Source organism: Rattus norvegicus, chromosome 4 (genome assembly GCF_036323735.1).
Source record: "Rattus norvegicus strain BN/NHsdMcwi chromosome 4, GRCr8, whole genome shotgun sequence".
Taxonomy (NCBI): Eukaryota; Metazoa; Chordata; class Mammalia; order Rodentia; family Muridae; genus Rattus; species Rattus norvegicus.
This window is the reverse complement of record NC_086022.1, coordinates 153429380-153444007: the sequence shown is the minus strand read 5'-3', so window position 1 is coordinate 153444007 and position 14628 is coordinate 153429380. Positions and strand designations below refer to the sequence as shown.

The following is a 14628-nucleotide window of genomic DNA, read 5'->3' as shown; positions in this document are numbered from 1 at the left end:
AGGCTCCATGTGAAACGTTTATGATTACTGCAGATACCCTTCTCTTGCCTGAAAGAGCTTCAGTATATATACACCAGGTTTTCGGGCCCTTAGAGTTAAAAGAGGGAGAGGGGCAAGATGAAGAGATTCTTGTTCTTCTTAAATACTTTCCTGACTCTGAACAAGCCAGCTTTGAATCCAGGAGGTTTTTGCTAGCCAGTTAGGGAGCTAAGGGATCACAGAAGAGGGGAAAATGCGGACCTTTTGAACCAACCACCCACAGACTGCTATCAGTGCTGAAGGGCCACAGACACGCAGAACAAGTCTGCCAGCAGGGTAGCCGGAGTTGTGCAACCAGGCCAAGCAGCAGTCAGGTCTGCGAGAGCAGGCACAACTGAGGAAGAAGAAAATGTACTGGAGTGGGCTTACCTAGTCAGGGATGGAAGCAAGGCTGGGCAACGTCAGAATACGAGATCGTGTCCCAACCTCCCCCTGCAGATGTGTACGTCTCGGAGTCACTGTGCGTGATTGCAGGGTTGGATTCAAAACAGACAGGCTCTACAGTGTCCGACTTCAAGATGTGAAGCGTTCTGTGAGCATAGCTCAGGGGTAGAGTGTTTGCTTGACATGCTTGTGGGTGGTGCAACTAAGGGAGTATCTCCCATGGCTAGGGATGTCTATGGTAGTGGGGATCTGTATAATAGATTTCTCATCGTGATACAGTATCACAAAGTCTGGAAATCATCAACGAGACACCCTAAGGTCTGCCACTGCTCTACTATCTGATGGCTGGATGACTGCATGGCCACTTCAGGCAGTGGCTTGTGTGAAGAGAAAGCCACTCAGGGGAGAATTGGAGGGATAGGGGATGTAGTAACACTGAGAATGTCTATAGTGAACAGTATAGACCTATGTGAAGGCAGGTGTGGAAGGTCCTTCTAAGAGAATGTTGTATGGGCCTAGAATCCTTTCTCCAACTTTCCCTAAACCCAAGAAAGCCTCCACTGGCTGAGATCAGAAGCTCAAGGAAGGCTAGAGTCTAGGATAGGAGTTCAGCGGTCGGGTGTTTATCAAGCATGTATGAGGCTTTGAATTCCAATCCTCAGCCCAGTGGGAAAAACAAACAAAAAATCAACTACAAGGGCTCATGCACTGGGTATGTATCAAGAGCTGGGACACCCAGCAAGCAGGCCTAAGAGATGACTAGGATGCCTGAGACCAGACACAGGTTCTTAGCATAGCCTGACACCGACTGCCCACACCAGTATGTAGGGACACGAATCGGCACTGACTTCACAGAGGAAAGTAGAAAGTGCTTTCTAGGGACAGCAGCTGTCCTGACACTTCTGGGCGGGCCTTCAGGAACAAGTGTTGATGCTTCTCCATTCCAGACTCTCCTACCAGGACGATGAAAACCGACAACTGACCTGTCTAGAGGAGGACAAGAGGGAGATCCAGCCATCTCCGAAGAGGAGTTTCCTTCGCTCTGCCTCTCTAGGTAAACCCACACCTTGCTCTGCCAACGTAGACAATAGTCACCTCTAAGATGGCAATGGTCAGACAGCAAGTGACAACGGAGAACTTATTTGGGCCTCACTCAGACAACCTCTAGAGATGGCCTGCTAGACATGCGAAGTGACAGAATAGCTCTCCAAAGACAGAGTCTGTCGGAAGGGGACATAGACAGTGGCTACTCAGATGCCTCTGACAATATAAAGAGCTTGGGGCTGACAGCACTGACCCCTGTACGTCAGCAGTGAGCCTCTCTTAGTCAGCTTTCTGTCACTGTAATAAAACACTTAAGATGGCCAGCTTAAAAAAACACGAGAAAGACTAACGAACTCACAGATTTGGAAGCTTGGTGTATTACTTTGGGACCTGTGACAAGGAGGCACATTATGACAGGAAATGTGTCCTTTGCCTCCATAAATAAAGGCAGGAAAGAGATCAGTGTCCCGAGTTCACTTTCAAAGACACATCCCCACGGTAGAAAGCCTCCCAAGAGGCTCCACCTTTTAAACATTCAGCCAGCCTTTCAACTCTACAAACTGGGGATTGAGCCTTTAATGCATGGCCCCTGGTAGACATTGTGGTCTAAATTACGCAGAGCTGTCACGGGTCGGTGCCATCACCTGTGTCCTGATTCCAGTTCTCTGCTACTTTTGCAGGTCGAAGGGCCTCCTTCCATCTGGAATGTCTAAAGCGACAAAAGGATCAAGGGGGAGACATCTCTCAGAAGACAGCCTTGCCCTTGCATCTGGTTCATCACCAGGTATTAACGTCTGTGAACAGGTCACAGCCGCACAACCTAGGATGACAGTAGCTCCCCAGATACTTTTCTGTCTTCCCCTCTCAGACCTCTGTGCACCAGCCCCTGAATAGGGCCGACTACTTCTCTACACATAGGCAGGTCCCTATGAAACCACAGTGAGGATTCCTCTCGTGAGTCTAACTGGAAGCCTCAGGGCTCGTGAGCTTTCTCCTTACAGCGCACAGATACCCCCCCCCCGACTCCCACACTGCCTGATGCTGCGTGTACCAACTGGATACAATATACATGGGGATTGATGGGACCTAGACCTTGAATGTCAGAGCAGTCTATCTGTCCACTGCAATGCAGATATGACGACAGCACCTGTCAGTAACATGGCCAACAGAAGGAAATGCTGGGCGTGGTGGCCATGCCTGTAATCACAGCATCCAAGAGGCTAAGGATAGAGAGTTTTAGACTAGGCTAGACTGGCAAAAAAAAAAGTAGGATTTGTGTGTACATGGGTATGCATGTGTGTGTGCATGTACACACATATGTGTTTTCTAAACTGATATCACTTCAGCTCAAAGCCAAAGCACTGTCTAAATAGGGATCATAGTCATAAACTTTCCAACCTAATGCACACAGGGTTATGCTTCCTTTAGATTTCCAGGTACCCAGAAGCTGGGGGCCCTCATGAGCTGGGAAGGAGGAAGAAAGGCAGGGTCGCTGTGTGCTTTTTAAAATGGTTTTCCCAGGTTGGTTTGCCCACCTGTCTTCATGCCCATAGGGAGTAAACTAGCTTCCCCTGTGTGTCTTTCTGCCACCTCCAACCCATCCTCTCTGTCTCCCAGAGATGGACATTCCCACCATGTGGTAGCATTCTTTTCAACAAACATATCCCATCTGGACAGTGCCGAGAGAGTCACAGTGACAGTGGCAATTCAGACCTACCCTCAGGAGTCTCAGGAGCATTCGGGGGCAGAAGGCAGGCATGGAAATCCTTTAATCATGACGCAGTCTAACGAGAATAAAGAGTTCAAAACACACTCTATTGAGAATGACAAGAGTGTTTTCAACTGCCTTGTCTCACTGTAAAAGTTAAAATAATGGCGACTGGTATTCCTAGCTCTCCATGATGAATACCGTCCCTCTAATGCCTTATTTCACTTGACATCACACGGACCTACAGGTCAGTTTGTAGAGAGGGCACTGGCGAACTGCAGCTCTGTGTACCCACACATCATCATTGTCCTTTCTGTTCAAGTGGGAAAAGCCAGAGTGACCGAATCAAGATGCTACTACGGCTGATAGAGCCAGTCTAAACGTGGGATGGTCCCCACTGTACTCAGTTGTAAGGTCCTGAAGCTAAAGGGAACTGCTATTATGTCCGAAGAAAATGCTCGTTAAAAATATATCTGGATATTAAATGTTACACCAGTGAGGTAGACGGAATCTTGACTTCCAGAATTCTAAGTCGAATTCACTGGAAAAATATTGGCTCCCAAGTTCCTCAGAAGGCAGAGGGGCGAAGCCTCCTAGTAAACTCCTGTTTCTTATGTCCACAGGCATTGGCAGTGGCAGGCTTGAGCCCCCTCCTGCAGAGAAGCCATTCTCCTTCCACGTTCCCCAGGCCACGCCCCACGCCCCCTGTCACTCCAGGCAGCCGGGGCAGGCCCCTACAGCCCATCCCTACCCTGCGGCTGGAGGGGGCGGAGTCCAGTGAGAAACTCAACAGCAGCTTCCCGTCCATCCACTGCAGCTCCTGGTCAGAGGAGACCACAGCCTGTAGTGGGGGCAGCAGCATGGCCCGGAGAGCCCGGCCCGTCTCCCTCACCGTGCCCAGCCAGGCTGGAGCTCCAGGCAGACAGTTCCACGGCAGCGCCAGCAGCCTGGTGGAAGCGGTATGTGAATTCAAGCTCTTTCGGGGAGAAACGGGGCCCAGAAAGCAAGAGAATTTGGTGCAGAGAAGAAAGCCTGGCTCCTTTCCAAGTAGATTGGCTGTCAGTGTATAAACTAGAGAAGTGCTGAGGGAGGGCATGGTCTGCAGACAGTCGCCACCATGCCCTACTGGACAATGGCCACCGGTTGTGATGCACAGGGAGAAAGCCCTTACTAAAGTGGGGTCCAATGAACCCTAAGAAAAGCTCCACTGCTTCCCAGTGTTCACATATGCTGACACTGTCTCCTACAAGGAGGGCGGGGCTTCACTATGCTCAACTCTGAACACCCCCGAGCTCTGGAAGCTTGCCAAAGGAAACGCATTTTTCAGGGCTTCCAGCGATTCTAATGCATGAGTGGCCACATTCAAGGTGGTACCCTTTTTCCCTCCTGAGCTTCTGTTCCTCCTTTAGAGAGATCTTAGTGGCACAGTCCTTTGCCCCAGAGGAGCATCTATTCCAACCCTAGCACCACATTTTAGAAGCCGTTGACAAGGGTAACACACCCGAAGGAGCATGGTCCTTAGAAACCGTCTCCTAGGAGAACTGGTGTAGGGAAGTCTAGGCAACAGAGCTCTCTGCAGTATGAGGGCTGTAACAGAGTCAGCCTCCATCACTGGACACGTCAAGAATTTTTCCTGTGGTCAGACAGACCTAAGAGTGGAGTTCACTCGAGTAACCTCTGGTCCTTTCCAGCTCAGAAGTCCTAATTCTTCATTTGAGCTTGGATGTCCTCTATTCGTCTCAGAAATCTGAGACTTTCTAGGTGCAGAGACTGTAGTGGAGGAAGACATTGGGAAATGAGCTTCAGCTCTAGTGAGCTCCCACTGTGGTGCTGAGGACAGAGAAGTAAGCACAGTGTGGCCAGAACAGGTGTCGGTAGAATGACCAAGCAATGTCACTCAAGGAGGAACAGAATCCTAGGGGCGGGGGAGACCACTGGGACTCCGCCATGTTCACCCCTCAGCTCAGAGTCTTAATCTTCCCTCGAACTAGTCACTGAAGCATCTGGCAGGAAGGATGGACTCAGGATGGTCGTCTGCAACCCTCCCAAACAAAAGCAAAGAGTGCATCTTACCCTGAGGCAGACAGCTGGCCAGGGGCGGGAGGCAGGACTCACCACTCACCAAACCAAAGTGAAGGCTTCTTGGACAGATAGGGCAACATGAAAGAGAAGAGTAGAAAGGCCATACTAAGATCTGCCTGTGGAAAAGCAGAGCAGAGCCCAGCCCCTCTTGCAAGTTTCTCCTTATGCGGTGATAGTGGCTGACTCCTCTAAAACTCTCTCTTCTGACCTGTGCATGCCCACTTCCTTCAGTTCAGACCACCCCTACTTTCCTGTGAGTGTCTCTCTCTTAGCACACAAATACAGACACACAAGCATGCATACACACATCCTGCACACATGCACAAATGCACACAGCCTGCACACATACCCACATGCACATGCGCATGTGTTGCCTGAACACCAGGCTGCAACTTCCTCCCCAGGGAGTTTGGAACTTCAGTGACCACGCCCCTCTCCTGTCTTCTTGCCCCTCCCGTTCAGGTCTTGATTTCAGAAGGACTGGGACAGTTTGCTCAAGATCCCAAGTTCATCGAGGTCACCACACAGGAGCTGGCTGACGCCTGCGATATGACAATAGAGGAGATGGAGAACGCCGCAGACAACATCCTCAGCGGGGGCGCCCAGCAGAGCCCCAACGGCACCCTCTTACCTTTTGTGAACTGCAGGGACCCAGGGCAGGACAGGGCTGTGGTCCCAGAGGACGAGAGCTGTGTATATGCCCTGGGGCGAGGCCGGAGCGAGGAAGCGCTCCCGGACAGCAGGTCCTATGTCAGCAACCTGTAGTCCGCAGGGCTGGCGAGACGCGGGTGTTTTTTATTCGTTTCAATGTTCCTAATGGGTTCGTTTCAGAAGTGCCTCACTGTTCTCGTGACCTGGAGGTAACCGGAACAGCGTCTTCATTCACTGCTGTCGGGATAAGCCTCAGAGCTGGGCGGTGTACGAAGTCGGCTTTTCAGGGGAGAAGGCCAAGGCCGTGGTGCGGGGGCTCCAGCACCTTCCCACGGCAGCACCGCCCAAAGGACCCCACCCCCCCCTAAGCAAAAGGGTGTTTTCCCCTTGCTTGTATAAACAGTCATTTGCACATGTTCTGTCTGAGCCTGGCCGTCTCTATGGAGCAGGGCCCCAGGGATCTATGGCAGGAATGGGCCAGTGTCCCCAGTAGGAGCCGGAAGGTGGCTGCAAGGTTCCCAGCAGTGCAGATCTGGTCCCTATGGTCCCTTCAGGGACCCTTCCCCTGCTGGAACTGAGGAGCAGGTGGCAGGAGCCAGTGCAGACCACACCACCTGCCCTCAGCTAGCCAGACCTGGGGGCGCAGGCTGCTTGCCTGGTGCTCTGGGTTTCATAGTTTGATGGTTCTTGTCAGCATGTTGCGGTTTTCTAGGTTTTGATTTCTTTATTACTATTTGTTGTGTTTTCCCACGGGGAGGGGAGGAAGAAGAGCGTTTACAACTGCGCAGCCTCACTTCACCGGTTCCACATTTGCATATTTAAGTTGGATTTGGTTTTATTGTATTCTTTAAATGGTGCGGTCCACCCCCACCCTCACCCCTATTGGAGCAAGGGTTCATTATCACCACGGGGAGGTTTTACCTGCTCTGTGTATGCCCAAGTAACGTGTTACAATTTTCCTTAAGTCAAAGCAACTTTTTTTCCCCCTTTTCGGTTTGGTTGAGCATCACGACCTGCAGGTTAACAGTCAGTTTAGATAAGGCGGTGTGTGCCTGGGCGACTGAGCTGGGCTCCTTTCTGGGCATATGGATTGGTTCAGGAGAGAAGAAATATGGGCATCTTTGCGTCACACGTGTGTCCATAGTGGGTCGTCTTGTGTGTCTGTGCATCCACACGGTACGTGAGCACCCCACCCCACCCCCGCACAAAGTCTGTAGATCCCCGTTCGGGTTTGACTGCAGGGAGTTCAAAATCTGGGGCTATTCGAAAGCAAGAACAAACCACTGTCTCTGCTTCTGCTTCTGAAACGAGAATCTGGTAACTGCATTTTCTGTCCCACGAGATATGCAAAAGCAATGCAATAATATCCATTTTAAAATACGATTGTGAGTTGTGTCAGCATTAAAATTCTATTTTAAAAAAACATGAAATTTAAGGGGAAAAACTCAAGAAGACATTTTGCTTCGATATATTCTGTGTAATGTTTTATTGCATTGATAATGTTTCTGTTGAAGAAACTGTTATACTTGAATTCAGGTCAGTTTCAGTATTTTTCAAATATTTTTTTAAAACTGAATTGCAATTGTGCCAAGCAAATATAATGACTTAAGTTTGTTTTAAAATTCACTTCTTGTATATTTTGCTGCATGTAAAGTAAATCATTTTGTATTTGGAGTGTGACAAGCTTTACCTTTGAGCTCTTAAGTGCTTTTTCTATATGTGGTGGGGGGAAGATGGTTTTTCTTTCATTTGCAAAGTGAACAAAGGTGTCGCCCCGTGTAAGTCCTCATGCTGCTCTCTGTTGGCAGGTCTGGGAGGTGCCATTTTGCATATCTTGTGTTTTGTTTCCATATCCCTCAGTATTTCCAAAACCTGGGGTTTAGCTTGCCCATGCCGCATCTTCCTTTGCGAGATCAGGATGTGTTCCACCCAGGTCTTCTGCTCCCTTCTGCTGTTCTCTGTGGAGAATTGTCAAAGATGCTCCGGCATCCTGTGGGAAGAGGCAGCTGGCTTTACCAAGCACTCCCACAGCATCATCTCAACTGAGAGGATGAGGTGACCATCAGTGGTGGGATAGACTCACCTATGACCCATGGTTTACCCAAACACAGACAGCCATAGTCGGGGGCTGGGGAACAGTGACTGGATGGACCTGTAGCCCTTACAGAAACTATTCACCCTTTCCTTCTGAAGCAGGGAGGCAGAGAAGAAGAGGATCTTGACCAGGGTGGGAGCATCAGGATCTCACAGGGATGAAAGGAACAGCTGTGTGGGGCTTCCATTTAGGATCCTCTGTTTCTGCCTTCGACAACCCTTACAATTAGAGCTAGGTCCTTCTATTGTGTCTTAATAAGAATGGTTGAAAAGGAAGGGCTTTGAGGAAAATAAGACTCAACCATTCACTCAGAATTTACCTATGGAGTAGCTTCCAGTCCCAGTGTCCTTCCAGCCTTTTGTGGAGATTATATAAGAATCTGCTAGAAATTCCAGCAAGGACGTTCCTCAGTGGCAGTGAGTCTGCGCTTGTGTGCTGTTCCATGAAAATGCAGAGAGAAGTACCCAGTGCTCACAGGTTAACTGGAGTCTAGAAACAGCCTTTCTCCTTGGATTTCCATGTGCCATTGACCAAGCATTCATGCATTCTTTGTAGTACCCATAAGGGCTTCTAGAGATAATAATTAGATGGTGTCCTTTGACTTGTTTCTGCTAAGTTCTGCAGCTGTGTTGATGAGACTTTAATGGTGGAAAGGGACTGGCTGTGTGGTTCTTGTTTGCATCTGACCGGCCAGGGGAATATGGTATTCTGATTGATCGATCCTACACACAAGCAGGCACTCTCTGCATACTCAGTCTCCTCGTGCTGCCTTCTGTTTTCCTTCGGACACTTTGATCCACATTGCCGGATTCCATTGACCAATGACATAAACTACAGACTGAGTTCCTGCAGCCCCTGCCAGAACTCAGTGTCGTTCCCAACTCACTCCCCTGTCACCAGCCATACCCATGGACTGCTTTCCCCTTATGGCCAAGAAAGCTGGAGTAGCCTTTCACTCATACAGGGACAATGGGCCCCTTGTCCTTTGTTGCTAGAAGGAAAGAAGGTTCAGCAGACAGTGAGTCTTTCATACTTGGCTTCATGCCTGCCTGCATATCACCAGACAGTGGGGAGCAGTGTCTAGAAAAGCCAGTGACCATCTACACCAAACTATCTACTCTCCACCCAACATCGAATTCTCCCAATGGCTGTTGTAAACATAATTATCAAACCTCGTGCAATCCTGACAATTCCTGGATGGCAGGGGAATTAGCCTGCAGCTAGGGACCAAAGGGACATGAAGGAGTGTAGATCATGTGTTTTTTTAGTCTGTCCTATGACTAGCTGTCTCTTCTATTTCCAATCTTGTCATGTGTGTGGCCATGACACTGTCCAAGTAACAGGCAGGTTCAGCTAAGTTCCTTTCTTCCTAGTCCTAGTTCTTCACATCTCCTGATGAAAGGAGAGAGATTTTCTTAGGCCTTGTTTGTTTTTTCTATTAGTTGGGGTTCCCATCTCCTTAATCTGACTAGGAACCCAAGGCCTAACTATGTCTTTTACCCTCCTCTGGTGCCTTGGTTCCAAAGAGTGGAACTTATCTGAAGAGAAGGTCTATGCTCCTTTCTCACAGTTCTTAAACATCCAGAGCTCTAGAGAAACCCAACTGAACGTAGTAGACAGCCCTTCCTTTGTCAATGTCAGCGCATTTCTGGAACACTCTGGAAGTCAGAAGAAGGAATATGGCTGGTGTATAGAGACTGGGTGACACACCCCTACTGCTCCTAAATTCGGGCCAAGAGAGCAAGGATCTAGGTCAAACTCTGGTAATCAGGGGGTGGTTTTTATTTTTTTTGTTTTTTTGGGGTTTTTTTTTTTTTTTGGTTCTTTTTTTCGGAGCTGGGGGCCGAACCCAGGGCCTTGCGCTTCCTAGGCAAGCGCTCTACCACTGAGCTAAATCCCCAACCCCGTAATCAGGGTTTTTAGCCTTATCATACTACTTTTTGGACGTCTCCAAGAAGGATGGCCCCTCCATCCTGGGACCCTGAGTGACTGAAATGTCAGGTAGGAGTGTCTGGATTTCAGAAGAGCTGAGTGTCCTAACTGATTCTGTTCTTCAACAAGCCCTGGCTCTGGAGCAGGTATCAGTAGAGAGAGAACTAGAGGGATGAGGAGTGAGGAAAAGTCGTGTCTTGACCCCCTCTGGGTCATCTCACTATGTGGAAAGCTCTTCTGTGTGCTCACCCTGATGCCAGCCTTGGCAAAGGCCAATGGTTCCATAATCTGCTTTGGAAGTTACAGGGAAAAAATCCCTATCCTAGGTGTTTTTCCAGCCAAATCAACCTAGCTAGAGAGATGTGGTCCTTGCCTGGCCCTGTGACGCCCCTCCACTGTGTCTGCCAAAGAATTTGCCAGTGGGGAAGTAGTTGGGGGAGCTTGGCTCTCACTCACCAAAGTCTGTGTTCTACAGCAGTGCCATGGGGGGAAGGCATCTTGGAAGCTGTGAGGGGAAACGTACCCTACCTATAATGTCAGAATCCTACCTATGATGTCAGAATCCTACCTATGATGTCGGAATCCTACCTATGATGTCAGAATCCTTCCTATGATGTCAGTAAGGGGCCCCTTCCCCTCCTCCCCACTCCTCTTCTCTCCCCCTTCCCTTCCTCCTTTCCTCCTCCTTCCTCTACAAACCCAGTGAAGGGAACAGAGATAAAAGGAACCCATTGGAGATTCTTACAGTGTTTTTTGGGAGTCTGTTTATTTGTTTTTATATGCCATATTGTCACCTTGCTAGGGAGTCAGTTGAATGTCACACACACACACACACACACACACACACACACACACACACACACACCCTAAGGTGCAAGTGCTGGAGGTGCTGGCCACATAGTGATTTCTTTTTTTTTACAGAAGGGAAGGGCTATGGTAGGCATGTTCAACCTGTTCGCTCTCTGGTTGTGTATCCCAGAAAACCTATGAACATGACCCAGCACATTTATAGATGATGTCCTATTATAACAGAAAAGCACTGGGCGCCTTTGAAGAGGGACACATGAAAGAAACTAGAACAATTCCCATGAGTAGAAATGGCGCCGTGTTCTTCATCTACAGTGAGGAAACACTGCCACTCTTAAGCTCAGCCTTCTCCTCCAGGCATCTTAAGATGTCTGATCCACATAGAATGTGCAAAAGAGGGGCTGGAGAGGTGGCTCAGAGGTTAAGAGCACTGAATGCTCTTCCAGACGTCCTGAGTTCAATTCCCAGCAACCACATGGTGGCTCACAACCATCTGTAATGGGATCTGATGCCCTCTTCTGGTGTGTCTGAATGTGCAAAAGACCCTGGTCATCCTGGTGTGTTAGGAAAACCTTTTAAGCCATCTCTGAAAGGGAGTTGGAGAATGGAGCCGAACTTATCAAGCACTGCAAATCAATTCAATGCCGTGAGTGAAGTTTGAGCTGAGATCTTTCTACTACATTTCTCTTAGGTCTCTGCTAGCAATAAGGAAGTCAAGGCCAAGTAAAACTCAGTGCAGATGTGAAATGTCATATCACAAGAACCAAGTGGTCTCAGATGCTCACTGCTTTGGAGGTGTAAACCCCTCATCCCCATGGGAAACCCTAGGCACTGCAATTCCCCAGAATCTAAGTGACGTGATGGTGTAAAGCTTACAGAGCAGGTGACATGCCTTTTGCTCCAGCATAAATGAGGCAGTTATGCAAATCTGCCACCTAAAATCCCCTCAGCGCCACTCAGCAGGCTCATTGCAGAGACAGTTCGGGAATGCAGAAGCTACAGGGAATTGAAGGGTGGTTTCCTTTTCCTTTTTCCTTTTTTGGGGGGGAACAATGTGAAAATACTAGGGAATGAACCAAGGGCCTTAATGCACGTTAAGCAAGTGCTTTAGCTTTTATTTGCGATAGTTTCTGCCTCCTAGGATTTCCCAGCATGGAGAAACACACCAAAGTTAAAAGTAGGAAGAAACCATTGGTAGTTAAGGACAGGTGATTTATAAGCAAGCAGTCCCTGTCGAGGGCCCCTCAGAAGGTGTCACAGTGACCCATAAGCTATGGGCACCTTTCTGTTCTGCACACAGCACCCATCCACAGCTGCACCAGTCCCTCAGACTTGAAATCCACCTCTCGGCCTTCATGCCAGACCATGTACCCATCTCTCCTGCCCTGCTTGGACATGTGCTGTTTTTTTTTTTTTTTTAATTTGCCCAGTGCCCTGAACAAAGCAATGATGACAGAGAAACAGCAGGGTTTACACATCTCTGTGATGACCGCAGTTAAGAGCAACCTGTGGGAGGAGAGAGTCATTGGGAAGTAGAGGGACAGAGCCCCAGAGTGAGCACTGCAATGTCTGGTACTCTCATAAATACTGCAATTCTACATCAGTCTGCCAGTGTTACTAAGGAAAACTTCCTCCGTGAAAAGGGTCCACATAAAGCCGCTCCCTTCCGCCCTCCACCCCCAGTGTGTGTGCTCAGTCCACTTTTATGTCCCCAAGAGTACCTGTCATGTGCTATGCCTGTTCCCAGAGAGGCATGGAAAGATGAGCAGGCTTCTAGGCCACTCATATCCACCTGCCCATCCCACACCTGCCCCTCCAGGCTCCACGACACCACAGTCTGACTGTTGTAAATATTGTTGTACAGTTTGTAATCAAATACTCCTGTCGTCAAAGGCCCTGCCTGCTGCGCCTTCTCCCCCTCGAGCAAGGCCAGGGAATCTAGAAGGGAAAACCTTCAAGGAGAGCTTCAGGGTCCATCTCTGTGTGAGACGCTACTGTATATTCCTGTAAGATTGCATTTTTATCTAAGGAATGATGTTATTTAAAAAACAAACAAAAACGCAAAAAAGAATTGCAAATAAATTTCTTAACAATGTCGATCTTGGTTTAGTCAGTATCTCCCCTCTTCCATGCCTTCTTTTTCTCCTGTTTCCTACAGGTCACAGAAGTAGATTTAACTGTCAATATTTCACTTGTATTGGATCCTTCAAAGGGGCGGGGGGTGGGAGGAGTAGGGGATGTGACACCAGCATAATCTCTAACTTCCCGACCACAGTTGAGCTCACTCTTTACTTCTTCCATCTATGAAAGGGTCAACGAAAATAGAAATGAAAGGGTTAGCCCAGAAATTAGAAGCACTCTCCCCTAAATGACTAATTTTGGATAAAGTGGGGGGGTATCATAAGGAAGACGTTGGGAGACAGAGTTGGATGTGCAGGACCTTGCAAGCTATCAAATGCGAGCAAGGTTCGGTGGTTACTAGGGCTAGAACTGGCTCAGACAAAGCTTCCAGAATAATCCCCATGAAAAAAGCAGTCTTCCAGGAGAGCAGAGGAAGAAAATCAGGAACCTGTCTCCTGCTTAGAGAATGACTCTTCTACTGGACTCTGACTCCCTATAACTCCTCTGAAGTCTGTCACACCTTGAAATCCCCAAAGAGGAAGGAATGCTCAACAGCCAACTTATCCTAACTTTGGCTGGTTCAGCTTTTAGCCCAGCCCAGGAACTGAACCCTCATCAGGAGCAGAGACTAGACATTAAAGATGAATGCATCCAAAAGTAACTGTACAGCTAGAGACCATTAGAAAGCGATTGCCCACAACAAGGAAAGATTAGTCTCAGAGAAGATGCAAGAAAGCCTAAGTTTATCCATCATGCACCATTGAAACTGACCCTGAGTGAGAAGCTTACACTCTTTCCTTATAGGCTTATAATACAATCCCAGTACTCTGGGAGCCTGAGGCACTAGGGTGACTATGAGTTTGAGGCTAGCCTGGCCTACATAGTGAATTTCAGGTCAGCCTGAGCTACAAAGAAACTTTGTCTCAAAACAAAAACAAACAGAGGGAAAAAATCCACCGAGCAAACCAGACCCCACAAAGGAAGAGCAAATAATAAGAAATGTGGGGGAGGGGCATCTGATTTACCCACAAGTAAAAATGTGGTAAAAAGTTACCACATTTTTAAATTCAACTGTTCATTTTGCAACAAGGAATCACAAAACAAACCAGAAATAGGTAGGTAGCACTCATTTGTAAGGGAAAAAAAAATCAACAGACCATCTCTGAATAAGACCTGGAAAAACTACTCTAAGATTACTCTATGCTACATTTATTTATTTATTTATTTATTCATTCATTCATTCATTCATTCATTCATTTATTTATTTATTTATTTATTTATTTATTGGTTTGTTTGTTTTGGGGGAATGTCAACGAGGGGTGCTGAGGGTACCTGGAAGAGAATGGGGGACAAGAGACGCGAAGAAGGACGCCAAGACAAGAGTCTGATCAAGGCGACAATTTTATTTTTTCCCAAGGCTGAATTTATACCATAACAGGGGTAACAGAGAGAGGGGGCAAGTGGGAAACATTTACGCAGGCCAAGGACACAGTATTCGTGTGGTCAGCTGATGTCAACAGGATGTTGGTTTATCAGAAAGGTTACAGGTCATCACATTGGGCATCTTGACGTCAGATGTATTTCTCAGCGAGGTCAGAGCTTTATCATATCATTATTCATCCTGACCACCAGATTTGTATTAGTCTTCTGCAGCTGCCTGGGGGTTTTTCACAAACCCAGTCATACTTAATTCTAACCATAATAATAACATCACTAATGGAGGGCTTCAAGGGCATCACTCCGAGCAGGGGAGCAGGGCATACAG

The 14628-nt window shown here is 48.0% G+C and overlaps 1 protein-coding gene and 1 long non-coding RNA gene across 33 annotated transcripts in view; one reads left to right on the top strand and one right to left on the bottom strand.

Moving 5' to 3' along the window:
* The window catches only part of Cacna1c (calcium voltage-gated channel subunit alpha1 C), a 620764-nt gene extending 607925 nt beyond the window's left edge, over positions 1-12839 (top strand). For 31 of the 32 annotated variants that reach the window (XM_063285506.1, XM_063285499.1, XM_063285512.1 and 28 more), the window contains 4 exons: positions 1371-1477; positions 2148-2251; positions 3799-4134; positions 5720-12839. In XM_063285506.1, coding sequence (XP_063141576.1) covers positions 1371-1477; positions 2148-2251; positions 3799-4134; positions 5720-6022 — 850 coding nt within the window. In that variant the 3' untranslated portion in view covers positions 6023-12839. The remainder of the gene's footprint in view (positions 1-1370; positions 1478-2147; positions 2252-3798; positions 4135-5719) is intronic. The other variant, NM_012517.2, reaches the window with a different exon arrangement.
* On the bottom strand, positions 439-5725 carry LOC134486629 (uncharacterized). The gene is made up of 2 exons (XR_010065910.1): positions 5249-5725; positions 439-3251 (listed from the first exon to the last, which is right to left on the bottom strand). It is a non-coding gene; the product is annotated as an uncharacterized LOC134486629 (long non-coding RNA).
* Positions 12840-14628: the final 1789 nt, after the last annotated feature.